At 40.0% G+C, this 18,404-nt stretch overlaps 1 protein-coding gene across 6 annotated transcripts in view; it reads right to left on the bottom strand.

The window, feature by feature from the left end:
• MTHFD2L (methylenetetrahydrofolate dehydrogenase (NADP+ dependent) 2 like) overlaps window positions 1–18,404 on the bottom strand; it is a 113,642-nt gene that overhangs the window by 44,737 nt on the left and 50,501 nt on the right. For all 6 annotated transcript variants that reach the window (XM_059668554.1, XM_059668562.1, XM_059668537.1 and 3 more), the window contains one exon: window positions 15,074–15,166. In XM_059668554.1, the coding sequence (XP_059524537.1) occupies window positions 15,074–15,166 (93 nt within the window). The remainder of the gene's footprint in view (window positions 1–15,073; window positions 15,167–18,404) is intronic.

An 18,404-nucleotide genomic window follows, 5' to 3' on the forward strand; every position in this document is an offset into this window, starting at 1 on the left:
TTTAAAAGAGCTCAGAGCCTTACACTTGATTTTAAATCATCTACTAATATACCAGGAAAAAAATAATGGCTGTAGGAAACACTCTTTATTAGATACTAGAGGCCCAGCGCACACAAAATCGTGCACGGTTAGGGTCCCTAGCCTGGCCTCTGTCGCCTGGCCTCTGCCACCCTGCTACACTACGCGAAGCTCCCCTCCTCCGGACCCTCTGAGAACCCCACGACTGCTCCGCGAGGCTTGCCCCGCCCCAGGACACTCTGCGAAGCTTGCTGCCGCCCCAGGAAGCTCACCACTGGACACTCTGCGAAACTCCTCCTCCCCCCACTCTGTAACTGCCCCCTGAAACTCCCCTGCCCTTGCGACTGCTTCGTGAAACTTGCTGCCACCCGGTGACTGCTCCACTAAGCTCATGGCCAGCCCACCACAGTCGCTCAACAGTCCCCAGTCCCACCCCGCCACCAGTCCCCCTCATGGTGAGTGGCTCCGGGCCGGAGGGGGGGGGGGGCACCGAAAGGTGCTCCATGCACTTCATGACGGCACCTAGCTCTTTATATATATTAGGATGGATTAGCTATCTTAGATCCCATCCTATTTTTTAAATATATTTTTATTGATTTCAGAGAGGAAGGAAGGGGGAGAGATAGAAATATTAATGATAAGAGAGAATCGATTGGCTGCCTCCTGCACACCCCTACTGGGGATCAAGCCCACAACCCCGGCATGTGCACTGGACAGGAATTGAACATAGGATGCTTCAGTTTGCAGGCCAATGCTCTATCCACTGAGCCAAACCGGCTAGGCAATCCTATCCTATTTTTAATGTAGATAAACTCATTTGCTAACAGAGAAATAGTGGACTTTTAATCCCTACTAGCATGTTGACCCTGAATCTCATGGCCATCTATGCCTTGATCAAAGCCTCAAGAGAGATGAACGGACAGCACAGGAGTGGAAGAATAAAAAGAAAAAAATAGATGGGGTTACCAGAAAAACAGACTAGATGGCCAGGAAAAACTACCGAGCACATCCAAAGCATGTAACACTTTTGTTTTTAGGTCATACTTTTTAAAGAATAAGAATGAATAAACCAATGTTTCAAGCAAAAACTAGGCAACCCAGGGTCAGAAACCAAATAATCAGATCATAAAAGACTGAGAAAACAATTTCTTCTTGTTTTGTAAAGCACTAAAAATAAAAAATAGGCATGAGAAATATATGGTTACTGAAACCAGGCTTTCTATGGTAGAAAAAACCCACTACAAAGATATAATAGGCTGTGAGAATTAAGGCGGAAAAAGCAGGTCAACTGGGTTACCTGGAAAAGTCATATAAAGGAAATAAAATGCATTTGATGATAAAAGCATCAAATGGTCATGACAAATCCAACACAAACAGAGCAGAAATGTAAGTATGAACAGAAAATACAGGTTGTGAGAAACATTTATTAATAAAGCTTAAATTTATACAGGTTAATTTTATGTTTGAGACTATAAGTAACCATTCATAAGCTAATAAAGAACTTAATACAAATAAAATAATTATTAAAGGGACCTTGTGTAAATAATCTTAGGTGTTTATAGTAATGTTCACAGTTTTTCATTGCATTATTCACAATAGTAAAAAAAAAAGAACAATCTAACTGTCCAATAATCAAAAATTGATTAAATAAATTGTAGTATATCTACAGCACAGAATAAGTACTATGGAGTCAGTACATGTTGTGCTTTAGAAGAACACATTTTATGAGGCAATGTACATGGTGTGGAGCTATAAAATACGAATACTACGTACGAATGAACAAGGTGTATGATATTTGTGTTTACATATAGTAAATATAAAACAGTTGAAGACCAAACATAAAATTAACTTTGGTTGGCTTTGGCTGGGAATATGAATTATTTCCCTCTTATTGTCCACTTTTTCTATATTTTTACAGTAAGGATATATTACTAACATCAGAAAAAAAACCTATAGTTAAGTGTTCTCTTGTACATTGATAAACCTTGTTTGTTGTGGGTCAGGGAGTCTTTGCCTACTTGGTAACTTAGGCTCGGAGGATGGGTTGTGGGGGCTGGAATGGGGAGGAGAGTGGAAGTATAGAGAGGCAATTGGGTCAAAGTCTGAGAGAACAAACCCCTTCACCTAAGTGCCTCTACCTCCCCTCCCCTTTCACAAAGTCAGATTGTTCCAAAAGAAAGAGAGGTGGACTGTGTACATTTTTATTTTGTTCATTGTCTGCACTCTTCTGTCAACGTGTCAACACTCACTAATTTGGAAGTGCCACTATGCCTTGGATCAAGCTCTCACCAGTAACCTCTCTCCCCTAAGGCTTTGTAAAGTTTTAACTGTACTCCCTAACCCAGAGGGAAGGAAAAGGTCAAGCATCTATACAAGCCCACTGTTCACAGCAAAGTGAGGTTCCTCAGGCCCCTAGGGTAGCAAGCTAGTTGAGGAGCCCAGCCTTGTGACAATGAGGAGAGATTCACGCTGAGTTTTGTGTTGGTCCATGAAAGCACTTTCAAGCCCTCGGAACAGGGAGCTCTTCTCTTTTTGCCAAAGAATTGCATGTTCTGCTCCTAGTAATTATATCAAAGACATTGTTTTTTACATCTCAAATGTGTCCCGGAGCCTAAAGCCACAAAAGGGGGTGGACAGACGTGCAAAGCAAGTCAGGACTATAGGACCATATAAGAAACTTAGACTCCTAATGCAGAAATCAAGAACATTGTTTAGCCCCAATGATGATGACCGTCCTGCATCTACATTGCATGCAAAGCAAACTACAGATGCTCAGCTCTTTTCATTCTGCCTCTAACTGCATAACCTTAAAATATCTGCCCAAAAGCGAGAAATTCAGTTAGTATTCACAGGTCTCAGGCACATCATGTCTAACAAGCCTTTTCAGCTTAAAAGGTTTTGTTGCTCTCATTTTGCTCACATCCTACTAATCCCTGCAAAAGAGCTGAAAAAAGCCTATTTTATACTCTATTAGGGATGTCGATGATCACTGGAAATAGGAGCCTCCCAAAGAAAAATGCTGCTAAAGATTACACTCTGCAGGGCGAGCAACAACACACAAGCCTCGTTCGGTGGCTGCTCCATGAAAATGCCCCCCGTGGGCATCTGGTTCTTAACTACACGTATGTGTGCCCTCTGCCTTGATGGGCTCCAGTCAATCAGATTTAATCAAGATAACAAAAGTGGACTGCTTAGCTACTGCTTACACAGCACCTACCATATGCCAGAGGTGTGCTCACTTCTCTCCACAGGATAACCAGGCCTTACGACAGGGGTCCTCAAACTACGGCCCGCGGGCCACATGCAAATACAAATACTGTATTTGTTCCCGTTTTGTTTTTTTACTTCAAAATAAGATATGTGCAGTGTGCATAAGAATTTGTTCATAGTTTGTTTTTAAACTATAGTCCGGCCCTCCAACGGTCTGAGGGACAGTGAACTGGCCCCCTGTTTAAAAAGTTTGAGGACCCCTGCCTTACGACAACCCTACATACTAGGGACCATTATTATTATTCCATTACAGAAGAGGAAACTGAGGCAGGAAACAACATCAGTCTACACACACTGTACACAGAGGTCTGTTCACAATAGGAACCTGGTGAAACACTGGCCAGCTTGGCTGAAGAGTTGTGAAGTGCCCCCATCCACCTGCGGCCTGTCTACACTCGCTTCTCTGCCGGGCAGCAGCTGCCCCTCTCCTGGGTCCCTTCCCTGGGTCAGATGTCTTGTCCATTGGAAATGGCACCATTGAAACACTCACTGGACATCCTAAGCAGTTCTCCAAGTTGTGGAACTTCAACTTTGCCCCGGTGCTCCTGCAGGTCTCTCTGTAGATTTCCCAACCCGCATCCCACCAGCACAGCTCAACAGCAAGTTCTAAACAGCCCTGCCTTTCATAGGAAGGACACTTCCGGACAAGGCACAACAAAACGTCCAGTGGAACAGCATGGATTGTGCCCCTGCTCTGACAACTGCAGGTGAAAAAATGGCAGCATTCTTGTCCACCATAAATTCACACATCGGTGGGTGCCAAGGTCATGCATCATGTGCTCCTATAAACGTGCTCACTCATAAAGGCGCACAGGGAACCAGCCTGGAGTGAGGCAGAAGGAAAGCACCTGACCCTGACTTGCCCAGGCCCGAATGTGTTTAGTATCTATCTTCCGTGACAGCTCAGATACACAAGAAATAGCAAGATCTTGTTTTATTTTATCTAATTCCTTTTTATTTCAAACGCCCAACCTACCACTAGGGAAAACCTTAAACCGCAGTCCTCTCTGGATTCCCCTTCATCTCCAGAATATGCACACAGTTCAAGAATGATCTGTCAGAAGCTTGTGGAGGTTGCTTTGGTTTGGAGGAGATGGGCTGTTGGGAGCCAGTGGGGCTGTCAGTTTGTCTGCCTGTTGTGGGTCCTGTGAGTACCAGGTCTCAGTCACCATCACCTTACCCTAAGGCAGTGATGGCGAACCTTTTGAGCTCAGCGTGTCAGCATTTTGAAAAACCCTAACTTAACTCTGGTGCCGTGTCACATATAGAAATTTTTTTATATTTGCAACCATAGTAAAACAAAGATTTATATTTTTGACATTTATTTCATATATTTAAATTCCATTTAACAAAGAAAAATCAACCAAAAAAATGAGTTCGCACGTCACCTCTGACACGTGTGTCATAGGTTCGCCATCACTGCCCTAAGGGGTTCCCTGGCATCAGACCAGTGCTCTCAGGTAGAAGTATAAGCGATGCACAGATGTGAGTTTAAATCTTCTAGTAGTCATATTTTAAAACAAGAAAAAAATAAGAAAAAGTAATTTTAATCATGTACTTTTAAAAATCCAATATGGTAAAAATACTTTTTCAATCAGCGATTGTACTTCGTAGGTGTTTACCCAAATGAATTAAAAACTTATATCCACACAAAAACCTATAAATGGGTGCTTATAGTAGTATTCAGACTCACCAAAACCTGGAAACAACCAACATATCCTTCAGGAACTGAATGGATAGATAAATTGTGGTACATCAGGCAATGAAATATTATTCAGTGATACAATAAATAAGCTATCAAGCCATAAAAAGACAGAGAGGAACCTCAAATGCATATTACTAAGTGAGAGAAGCCAATCTGAACAGGCTACATTCTGTGTGTTTGCAACTATTTGGCATTCTTGAAAGAGCAAAACTACGGAGACAATAAAAAGATCAGTGGTTGCCCGGGTTTGGGGAGGACAGGATAAACAGGCGGAGCACAGCGATGTTAGGGCAGTGAAACTCCTCTGTAGGATACTGTAATGGTGGATACATGTCACTATACATTGTCCAAGCTGATAAAATATACAGCACCAAGAATGAACCCTAATGCACACAATGGACTTGGATGATAATGATGTGATAATGGGAGTTCATTCATGCAACAAATGTCCCACTCTGGTGGGGATACTGAGAGTGAGTGAGACTGTGTATGTGTGAGGCAGGGGGTACATGGGAAATCTCTATCTTCCCCTCATTTTTTCTGGGAACCTAAAACCATTCTCAAAATAAGTCTATTCATTAAAGTTTTTTTTTAAAAGGAGAGGCAACAAGAGACTTGTCTGGGGACAACTGAATACACAGCTGTTAGCAATGGCTGTTATCATCCTGAGAAGCTACAAATCTTAAATAAAAACTAAGCTTGTATGAAGTGTTCATTTCTTAGATTAATTTATTTATGTTTATGATAATCAGTTAACTTTGATACTATATCTGTATCAAAGTAACCAAAAATATATTCCTTTAATTATATCAAGTTGCAGCTTAATAATCAACTGATTTGTTATTTCTAAATTATTGTTTAAATATTCATGTCGTGGCCTAAGAAGGACTAACATATATTAGCATATCACTTACTGGAGTATTTACAATATGCTTGGGACTGTGCTATGCTCTTTACATGGACTGGCTGGCTTAGCAACCCTATGTTAGAGGTTATTATAATTCTTCACACTGAAGAGACTGAGGCTCAGAGAGATGGGATACTTCACCAAGGTTGCACAATTAACAATTGGCAGAGATGGGATTTAAATTCTGAAATACTTACTCTAGCAAGGTCTGTGTATTTACACCACTCCATACCATTGACAATAATTGACAAAATTAAGATAAATGGCAAATTTAGGAAGGCAGGGAGAACCAAGATGGCGGCATAGGTTAACGCCGGAGTTTGCTGCTTTGAACAACTACTTCAAAAGTGAAACCAAAAAACGGAAGGGACATCACCCAGAACCACAGGAACGCTGGCTGAGTGGAAGTCCTACAACTAGGAGGAAAGAGAAACGCATATGGACACTCAGAGGAGGCGCAGTGCTGAAGTCAAATTCTGAGGTGCGGAGTGCGCGGAGCGGGCTGGCGGCAGAGGGCGCGGTTGTTGTTTTCAATCGGGAGGGAGTCGCAGACTCTGAGCACCAGATCCGGGCGAGTCTTTAGGGACCCAGACTCAAACGGGAGAAGCGGGACTGTCTGGCTTCGGTCAGAGCGAGTGCAGCTTTCTCTCTGAGCTTTGCAGCGGGTGCTGGGACTCAGAGAGGCAGAGCCCCTGGGGACAGGACTGAGAGCCGCCATAACTGCTCTCTCCGGCCCACCCTGTTGATCCTGTGCGACCCGCCCCGCCCAAGCCCTGCACAGAGGCATTTGCCGGATAGCCTCAGGCAAAGGCTAGATTAGCACCTCCCTAGAGGACAGAAGTTCTCTCAGTGCTGACACAGCTGATTCTCATAGCCACTTGGCCTGGAGGTCAAACCCTCCCTGGAATTAGCTACAACAATCAAGATTTATCTATAAGACTGCGAACAAAGACCACTAGGGGGTGCACCAAGGAAGCATAACAAAATGCGGAGACAAAGAAACAGGACAAAATTGTCAATGGAAGAAATAGAGTTCAGAACCACACTTTTAAGGTCTCTCAAGAACTGTTTAGAAGCTGCCGATAAACTTAATGAGATCTACACGAAAACTAATAAGACCCTCGATCTTATATTGGGGAACCAACGAGAAATTAAGCACACACAGACTGAAATAACGAATATTATACAGACGCCCGACAGCAGACCAGAGGAGCGCAAGAATCAAGTCAATGATTTGAAATGCGAGGAAGCAAAAAACATCCAACCGGAAAAGCAAAATGAAAAAAGAATCCAAAAATGCGAGGATAGTGTAAGGAGCCTCTGGGACAGCTTCAAGCGTACCAACATCAGAATTATAGGGGTGCCAGAAGATGAGAGAGACCAAGATATTGAAAACCTATTTGAAGAAATAATGACAGAAAACTTCCCCCACCTGGTGAAAGAAATGGACTTACAGGTCCAAGAAGCGCGGAGAACCCCAAACAAAAGGAATCCAAAGAGGACCACACCAAGACACATCATAATTAAAATGCCAAGAGCAAAAGACAAAGAGAGAATCTTAAAAACAGCAAGAGAAAGAAACTCAGTTACCTACAAGGGAATACCCATACGACTGTCAGCTGATTTCTCAACAGAAACTTTGCAGGCCAGAAGGGAGTGGCAAGAAATATTCAAAGTGATGAATACCAAGAACCTACAACCAAGATTACTTTATCCAGCAAAGCTATCATTCAGAATTGAAGGTCAGATAAAGAGCTTCACAGATAAGGAAAAGCTAAAGGAGTTCATCACCACCAAACCAGGATTATATGAAATGCTGAAAGGTATCCTTTAAGAAGAGGAAGAGGAAGAAAAAGGTAAAGATACAAATTATGAACAACAAATATGCATCTATCAACAAGTGAATCTAAGAATCAAGTGAATAAATAATCTGATGAACAGAATGAACTGTTGATTATAATAGAATCAGGGACATAGAAAGGGAATGGACTGACTATTCTTGGGGGGGAAAGGGGTGTGGGAGATGTGGGAAGAGACTGGACAAAAATCGTGCACCTATGGATGAGGACAGTGGGTGGGGAGTGAGGGCGGAGGGTGGGGCGGGAATTGGGAGGAGGGGAGTTATGGGGGGGGAAAAAAAGGAACAAATGTAATAATCTGAACAATAAAGATTTAATTAAAAAAAAATTTAGGAAGGCAGAAGGAATTCTAGTGGAGAAGCAGAGACTAACGGGGACAAGATGGAGAATGAGAAGAAGAATATGGGAAAAACAATAGCATTAGTGAAACCATAAGGTGTGCTGACATTGGCTCAGGAAGCACCCAGAGCTGTAAAGGAATAAGTTCCACACCCAAGTGCTATGAGCTCTAAATGGTGACATAGACTATTTTCATGCCCCATCCCTTGGAACTTCTTAGTGTCCTGGCATCCTGAAAATTACTAATCCTGCTCAAAAGAAGAGGAAATACTGTACTGAGAACCTAGGATGATGTCTGATGGGTGTGTTTCTAAAACTTGAAAATATGATGGAAGAAGTGGTGAAAAGTAGTTGGTTGGTCACCTTGTATTTTATGAAGAGTAAGTATAAATATTCCCAATTACTCTACTGAATTGCCCATTTATCCTGTTTTATATTACAGTGTCTATCTTTAAAAGTGTTGCAGTAGGATGCTTGAGTTACGACTGTGAAGGTTCATTCATCATGCTGGAAGGGATGGCTTAGTGGACTAAATGCCAGCTTTCCCCAACTATGACATTGTATCCAGAGGTTAATAATAATAGGCAAGTGGCATTGATTCAGCAGCTCATCTTCTGAATGAAGCTAGTTCCAAAAAGTTTACTCAGATGGGTGGAGGGTTCTTTAGACAATGTCTGGAAAAAAATTGCCAATCCTGCCTGGATAATGAAAATTCCTAGACCCTTTACAAATGTAGTATTTCCCCAGCATGAGATATGGAAGAACCAAAGGACTTTTTAATACAATCTTAGAATCTGTGCTCTCTTCTGGCCAGCAGTACCTTTTTATCATTAGCCTTACACAAGCCAATTTAGCCTTCCCCAAAACTAGAGTAGTCTCCTTTTATCCTCAGTTTCTTCACCTTCTGTGGTTTCAGTTACCTGTGGTCAACCTAGATCCAAAATGTTAATAAAAAAATCATAAATATATAATTCATAACTTTTAAATTGTGCACTGTTCTGAGTAATGGGATAAAACCGTGTGTCACCCTGCTCTATTCAGCCTGGGATGTGAATCATTCCTTTGTCCAGTGTGTCCACTCTGTATACGCCCCCTGCCCTTAGTCACTTAGCAGTCATGTTAGTTATCACCTGTCACAGTAATGTAACGTTTGTGCTCAAGCTTTTACTTCATAATGTCTCAAAGCACCAGAGTAATCATGCTGGAAATTTGAATATGCTAAAGAGAAGCTATAAAATACAATAAAATATTGAAAGAGAGACAGGGAAGGAATGCGAGAGCACACAGTCACATAAGCTTTAGTTTATTATTAATTATTTTGTTAATATCTTACTGTGACTAACTTATAAATTAATGTTTATCATAAATATGTATGTATAAGAAAGACATAGGGCTCAGTACTACCTATGGCAGCGGTTCTCAACCTGTGGGTCGCGACCCCTTTGGCTGTCGAACGACCCTTTCACAGGGGCTGCCTAAGACCATCCTGCATATCAAATATTTACATGACGATTCATAACAGTAGCAACATTACAGTTATGAAGTAACAACGAAAATAATTTTATGGTTGGGTCACAACATGAGGAACTGTATTTAAAGGGCCAGAAGGTTGAGAACCACTGACCTATGGTATCAGGCATCCACTGGGGGTCCTAGAATATATCCCCACAGACAAGGGGTGGCTACTCCTTTATTCAACTGTTTAATACCCTCAATTTTAACTGTCTATAGTAGTCTCTTTCTTCACTCTTCTCATAGTTTCTTTTTTTTAAATATATTTTTATTGATTTCAGAGAGGAAGAGAGAGGGAGAAATAGAAACATCAATGATGAGGGAGAAACACTGATAGGTTGCCTCCTGCATGCACCACACTGGGGATCAAGCTTGCAATCTGGACATGTGCCCTGACCAGGAACCTCCTGATTCGATGCTCAACCACTGAGCCACACTGGCCAGGCTAATTTCTTAATTTAACATTTATTACTCAGATCAGTCTACTCCTCTACATAATGATAGAAACTACTCTTTTATTTCAAAAATATAATTCACTTAGATGGCTTTATCAATTACTTTACAATGACCAATAAATTTTAACACATTAAATGCCCAGTCAGTCACCGGTGACTGACACTATACTTTCCGTCCGGAAGACAAAACAGGCTGGGTGCTTAACATGTTAAACAAATTCATCTTTATAAAATTATATTCTTAAAAATTTATCAGCAAAGCAGGGTTTTAAAAGCCTATAGAATCTATTGCTATTCTTATTGTGTTCATGCAAACAATCAGACCAAATAGAAACTTAGCGTGATACAGTAAATATATTGGTCTTAATTTGGCTCTTTAATAAAAATGAGGGTGATTTTAGGAAGGGGGAATTATGTTTACATAGACTTTATAGTACACAGTTATGAATATTAGACTCACAGCTTTATTTTTCATTTATGATTTGAATTGGATACTAAATTAATCTTAAATATTTGGCTACAACCCTCCAAACTATTCTTTCTTTCCTTCCATCAGATCATTTGTCATAATTCTTGCTGTTCTAGCTTTTGTCCCAATAATAGTAAGATTATAGCACAGTTTGTCTCCATCCGGTAATAAGCCCTGCTTGTACTCAGGAAATACAACTCCTCAACACCATCACAATCTCCTTTTGTGGCCAGGCCTCATTGTCCCTAACAGAGAGCAAGGATTTTTGGCTCTGAAGAAAAATGTTGCCCCTTTCAGCAGGAAGCAGCTATCGAAGAGACCTTACACCCTCTTTTCTCTGAAGAATTCAGTGACAAGATACTTGAGGGGGGCGGGGGGGAATGTTAGACAGAACCCAGAGCAAGAATGATGGACCAGGTACAGAAACTCACTAGGGCAGAAAGACCTAGATGCTTAGCAAGGGGCAAAACTGGGAAAACAAGAACCTCGCCCCCAGGGTAACCTATCCTCCCCTAGCATATCACTGGTCGTGTGATTTGGACTCCAGATCTTTCATATCTCTAATCAGGCGATTTATACCCCCTGACCTTTTCCTCCCTAAAGATTAACATCTAGGCCTCAGTTGTATTTCAGCTTCCGGCCCAGAAAAGCAGCAAAACCAGACACGTGGTGCTGTGGCTGCCTCAGGACCAGCTTTTACCTCTCAAGTCATTCAACTGGTTTCCTTGAGTATCTGATAATTTCACCCTCCCTTATAATAATGGTCACACTAAGGTGCTAGGTGATTGGTTCCTGATATGCGGCATAACTGTTTATTAAGAATAATTATTAACAAACAGAAAGAGGAGGGAAACATTAGGCCTATAGGACAATACAATCCTTAGCAGCCATCTGTAAGCTTCCCACCACAGGAGAACAAAAGACCAAGAAGAACTCACTAGACACCAGGAGTCAGACCATACAAGGAAAGGAAACTGTTCTGAAGGCTACTGATTGCACACCTGCATTCCATCCACATTCCAAGCCCACCAGCTTAGCCCCCAAACCCACTGATGACAAGTTTCCTGCCAGTGACTGCATATAAGGATGAAACTCTGGCTCCTGGGTGCTGTCATCATTGACCCAATGACCCCTTGGCTTGCTGCTATGCAGCCCTTCCTTTGGATACTCCAACCCCCATCCTTAAATAAATTTAATTTTTTTTAAAAAAATTACCAGCTGAATTTGTAATAATTTGAAGAAGTATTTGTTCCAGTTGTCGTCTCAAAATCAATGCAGCATACATTTATTGAGTACCCATAATGCATCAGGTACTGTTTTGAGCACCAGTAAAAAAAAATTCTGTCTCTGCAATTGTAAAGAGAAGGGTATAGACAACTTTAAACACCCTGTGGGTCGCAACCCCTTCGGGGGTCGAACGACCCTTTCATAGGGGTCGCCTAAGACCATCGGAAAACACATATATAATTACATATTGTTTTTGTGATTAATCACTATGCTTTAATTATGTTCAATTTGTAACAATGAAATTGGGGGTCACCACAACATGAGGAACTGTATTAAAGGGTCGCGGCATTAGGAAGGTTGAGAACCACTGAACTAGAGGCCTGGTGCACAAATTTGTGCACGGGTGGGGTCCCTTGGCCTGGCTGGTGATCGGGGCCAGCTGGGGGGAGGAACTGCAGGAGGTTGGCTATGGGAATGCACTGACCACCAGGGGGCAGCTCCTGCATTGAGCACCTGCCCCCTGGTGGTCAGTGTGCATCATAGCTACCGGCTGGTTAGCCGGTCATAACTGTAGCTTAGGCTTTTATATATATATGTGTTATAACCATGGTACAGCAAAGTTCCTAGAAACAGATTATTTCTCTCTGGGAATGCAGAGGGGTATAGCTTTAAGTAGGAGCCTAGAGCCTTTTATTTCTAACAGCATAGTTTGACAGGATTTGGTTTTCAAATTTGAACTTCTATATTAGTCTACTTTTCAAATTTTGGTGAGATGCTTTAAAGGTAAGTCCTATATAGTTAAACCTATGAAAGTTTGAGAAACTGGAGAAGTGAGATTAATATGAACATAAGCTAATTTTAGTCATGCACCAGAATCATCACATGCCATTTCCTCTTATACTTTCTTCTGTAAACCCATTCCAAGGTTTCTTCACCACATTCTTTATTGTCATTTCAGACATTATCAATGTGCCTGATACATCACCCACTACTCCTCCTCTACTCCTAACTTTGAGATGGTACTGCTTCCATATATGCTGACATTCTAGTTATGACAATAATCAATACCTCTGCCATGAGGTCATTATATCCTTTTGTAATACCCACTGCTAATCGCATGTGTTTGTTTCCCACACAGAATGCATGATGTGGTTATTCATTATTAGTGGGTTGTTGTTGTTTTTTATGCCTTCCCTAAAATTCCACTATAATTTACCAATATCTACATATTTTATCCTCAAATTCTCCAGGTGATTATTAAGGAAGTAAAAATGTAGTAATCTTTAGTTATTTCTTACAAATTCTCAATTTCCTTCCCTGAAATTTCCCATTACACAGATGTTTATTTCCTAAGTATGATTGCAGGGCTACATACAGAGCTGTATTCCAGAATTCAGCATACATGTGTATCTAGTTTGAGGCACTAGAGCTGGAATACAAAGCAAGGAACAATACCTATTTGCACTGCCTTCACTCAAAATTGTCTTCCTTCCAGGATTAAGACTGTGCATGGCCAACTGGCTGTCTAAAATAGCCTGCATACGGGACTGGCGCCCTCTGGTGGTAAGAGGATACCCTGAGTAGAATGGCTGAGATATAGAGCCTCAATACTGCTTCATCACCTAAAGACCTGGGTACCTCCAGACTCCTATTTTGTTAACTTTATGTAGAATTGGTCCCTTTTCCCTTTATTTTCCCCTTCCTTTCTTATTTTTTAACTCCTTGATCACAGTGCCAATACAGTGAGTCTATATGAGAAACTCAAGGATGATGACAGTGTTGGCATAATGACTTGTGACATAAAGTTTGATTTAGTCACAACAGAATATCAGTGGTTCTTGAAAGAGGATGGTAATTACCCATTTGTCATTTCTCATAATACGAAAAACACGAGTATGAATGCATACTGAGGGATTTTGCTCCAAATATGCATTCAATAAAGAAAACATGCATTCGATATTATAATTGATAAATGAGAACTAAGATCAACTGTGAAATATTCTTTATATATTGTTAACATCAGAATCAAATCAAATTTTAATGATAATGAACATTTCATTTTGTCTAAAATTAGAGATTAGCAATGACGACCACTTAAATTCCTTTCTCCTCACCAAATTCTCAGTCTTGTGCGTGACTACAAGTGTTTCTAAGAAAAAGTCAATGTAATAGTTATCTTACATGAATCTATCAGTTGCTGCAGCAGTATTTCACCTAATATCTGTGGTCTGACAAAGTGCATTGCCTTTCTAAACATCCATCTTACTTCTGTCAACTCAGCTCAAACTCTTACGTTTGGTATACCCCCTGAATATAATTTTTTAGAAAAATAGGAACTGTAGTTAGAAGGTTATTGTTGATTCTAAAATGGGACTATTTCTATTTATATTCTATGAAGAGGCAAATTACTCCATCTAAAGTTATCACATATATATTTTGAGTTCCTATAAAGGGCCTATAGAATAAGAAAGTGAATTAAATTCTGTTAAAACTAATTTAAATTATCATTATTTTCCATTAAACTCAATTTATTATGAAACATTTACTCTCCCTTCATAATTTGTAAATACTCAGCAATTCAACTGTAAAGTGTAGAAATTATCAATAATATTTAATTGATAAAATTAAAAGGGCTCTCATTCCAGCCTTGGATAAAGAACAGTCACAGTGTCTACACCGTAGAAATACTATGTGGCAAGAGTAAAGGGTAAAGGCAGAAGTAAAGGGTAGAATTATTTGGTATGTTCAAATGTAAAACAAATTAGGAAAAGCTAGACCCATTAAATGAAAGTATAATAACTGTTCTCTCTGTTTCTATTATTGTCTCTCTAAAGTCAAATCTTGACCCAGTGTAAGTAATCTTTTAAAAATGTATGCCAGACCATGTCAATCACCTGATCTCAGCCATCATATCTTATATGAAAGTTTTTACCATGGCCTACGAATTCCGACATGTACCAGCCATGGCTATCCCTTCAACAGCATTTCCTACCAGTCTCCCCATAATTCATTCATGTTTAGAAGCAATCATACTGTCAAAAGAATTGGCAAAGTGTACATCTGTTCTTGTGCTTAATATTTCATTCGAAAGGTTATTCAGGTTTTCTATAATGAAGTGACAAATGCTAACACAGGCACAGTGGACCAGTATGACCAATATGATGATTGCCAAGAGACAGAATCCAGTTGTCGGAAGTTAATCATACATATCTTAATTCTCTGAAGAAGTGGTTCTTACCGGCATGCTGGCAATTAGGGCAGGAATTACTCTGCTGATGATACTCCACCAAGTAACACCCACTAAAGGCTTACCTGCAGCGACTATGATAATATCTGCCAGCTGAGTATGGATCTTCAGTTGTTCTTTGGGGGTATATCTGTGAGCTATTGTCACTGTTGCATCACCTGGAATGCAGAAGAATTCCATTAATGATTACTTAACTTATTCATAATTTATGAGTGCTCCAATTCTAGAGGAGTTCCAGTTACATCCTAAGAGTGAAAAATTGCTTTGAAATAATTAAATCACTTTAAAAACAAAAGCTAGATATGAAAATATAGATGACCCATATCACTGTACCCTTCAACTGACCAGTGGAAAATCAAATAGTCCAAATGAGGGTATGTGCTGATCATATAGGACAGCTATAAGTAGGATCCTAGAAACCTAGCACTTGAAAGTTCTGCATTAACAAGTTAATACACAGTCACTCATTGGCTTGATAATAAAATTTATAAATACTGAAAACAGCAAGACAAGTGCACTAAAAATGGGGCAACATCTTGTAGCAGGACAGGTTAGAGATTAATTCTGCCTCATTTGGCAGGTACCACATTCATCTTGAGGAGGTGTCAAAAAAGGGTTCCTAAAAGAGGTAATATACTTTGTTAGTTCTTAAAGCATGAGTAGTAGTACACCAATCAGGGAAGGGAAAAAAAGGAATTCCAAGGCAAAAGAATGGCAAGGAAAAATGAACCAACTTTGAAATTATGTGTTTAAGAAATGATGAAGAAGTCTAGGCTATAAGGGAAAGTATGCATACATGCTTTAACAAAGTGATGTATGAATAAGAGAGGTTAGCAGACTGCGGGATTTCAGTGCTTAAAGTGAGAGCCATTGAAGAGTAAGAGGCAGTGACGATGGGTCAAAGGAAGGACTCCCGATATGAACATGGCTGTGTGAGACAGTATTCTCTCTTTTCCTTTTCTGCATAACATACAACAAAAATGGCATAGTCTCTATTTTTAGGAAAACTAGAAGACATACCACAGGGAGAAAGACAGCAAAGAAAGGGGCAGAATAACAAGATGTTCGGCAACAACAGATCTCTGAGAATGACTGCAAAAATATACTTCCTGAGGGTGAAGAGTTCACATGAAAATGCAAATATTTGTAGCAGATAAAATAGGAAGAAAGACTGGAGAAGTCTTCTGAGACCCAGTATAGTTCAACAGTAAGAAACACAAAGACTTACACAGGGAAGGATTTCAACAGGAAGGAAGTAGTTGAATTCTGTGAAGTGAAGGAGGAATCTGAAGGCTGCCCAGTACCTCCTTTACAACCACTAGCAGAAGTATCCTGCAAATAGCAGATCCAAGACATCCACCTCTTCAATAAGTAATTTACAAAAGCATTTGACAAAGCATTGGACGCATATCATATAAAGATCAGCCCCGGGGAATTTGAATGGTGACAGAACTGTTCAAGGTTCTATTGGTAGTTATATGACTATATGCATTTGTCTAAACTCGTGGAACTGTATACCTAAAAGAGTGAATTTTACTATATGCAGTTTTCTTAAGTAAATAAAAGCATAAATTTTAAAAGTGGCAGGCCCTATATAGGCCTAACCAATGGACACAGACAACAGGGGGGTGAGGGCATGAGTGGAGGGAATGGGGGGTTAATATGGGGATAAGGACACATATGTAATAACTTAATCAATAAGGAAATTTAAAAAAAAAATAAAACTGGCAGGCCCAAGAAAAAAAGCAAAATAAATAAATCCAATCAGAAAGAATATATGCACCCCTATGTTCATAGCAGTATTTTTTACAATAGCTAAGATCTGGAAACAGCCCAAATGCCCACCAGTACATGATTGGATAAAAAAGCTATGGTACATTTACACCATGGACTACTATGCAGCAATAAAAAAGAAGGCTCTTTTACCCTTTGCAACAGCATGGAGGGACCTGGAGATTAATATGCTAAATGTAATAAGCCAGTCAGAGAAAGACAAATATGACATGATCTCATTTATATGTGATACCTAATGAACAAAATAAACTCACAAACAAAATAGGTCCAGAGGCATGGGTGCATGGAACAAACTGAGGGAGTGGGGCATGGGAAACCAAATACACGTGTTCCTGGTCACGAGGGCTAGCTATCCAGTGTTAAAATAAAATAAAAAATAATAATAAATAAAAATGGAGACTAACCTTGCAATTTCTCTGAGCAGACAAAACCAGTTTAGTCATATAAGCAAAGTTTAACTTAGCTTATTTAACAAGGTTAATTTGACCTGGATCATTTCTTACTTATGCCTCTGAAAATCATAAACAAAATTTGAACTGTTTCCCAAGGTTCATATGAGATAACCATTGACCAATTCCCTATCATTTAAAAAAATTCTAATCCTATAACCAATCACTGTGAAGAATAAACAGTCCCTGCTTTCTCACTAATATAAGCTGTCTTAGAACAATATACAGTACTCCTGAGCCTCATCCATATTTCGGTTTGACGGCTCCTAGTTTGCAAACTATCTATTTAGTGTATAAACAATAAACTTTTACTGATTACTACTTCAGTGACTGATTATGTTTTGTCTGTACTTTTGATGCCTGCTAACTATATTCTCATTTAACCTGTTTTAATTGACATAGTGAAAACTCTTGTCATTCCTATTTCCAGTCCTGGTTTCCCACTACTTTTCTTCAACAAATCCTCTGGCTTGCTGCACCTAATCCGTTCTATCTCCTCAGCTTTTTCCATAGGTAACCAGTACTAATGAGTTGCAACAGTTACTCCTTAGAATGGTGTGTATCTCTGACCCTCTGATGACTTTTTCCCCCTCACTCAGTTTCATGTCCTATTGCTCAGATGATAATAGCCTTGGCAAGAACCTAATATTTCTAAGCATTCCACAGACCCAGGTAAAAATTTATAAGCAGAGTCTTAAGAACTTATTTGTTTCTGCAGTTTTGCATAGATCATGGTAGCCTAGAAAACTTCAAATACCTACTGTGCCTACATCAGCAAATACAGCAAAATGGCAAACCCAGTAAGGGCTGGAATCTCATGTGTAGGGTTTCTTTTGTCACTTTCTCTATATAAGGAAAAACTAAGTCATTCCCAACACATTAACTCACTCTATGGTCTGGTTTAAAGGGAAAAAAAATCATTGAGGAAAACTCAGTACTCATCAACAGAACAGCACTCAATGAGTCTTAAAATAATACTGCACTCTCTTGACTCTGAATTCCAGTTACTGCATGCTTTCTATCTCATCTTCAGCTGCTTTTTCTGGATTAAACTGTTTAAATTTTAGATATTGTTGCAGAACACTCAGGTCTAAGTCTTCTGTCCGAGTTTTAAATGGGGTAGGCTTTGCTGTCTTTATCTGGTCAAGACCTG

This window comes from Myotis daubentonii, chromosome 1 (genome assembly GCF_963259705.1).
Source record: "Myotis daubentonii chromosome 1, mMyoDau2.1, whole genome shotgun sequence".
NCBI lineage: Eukaryota > Metazoa > Chordata > Mammalia > Chiroptera > Vespertilionidae > Myotis > Myotis daubentonii.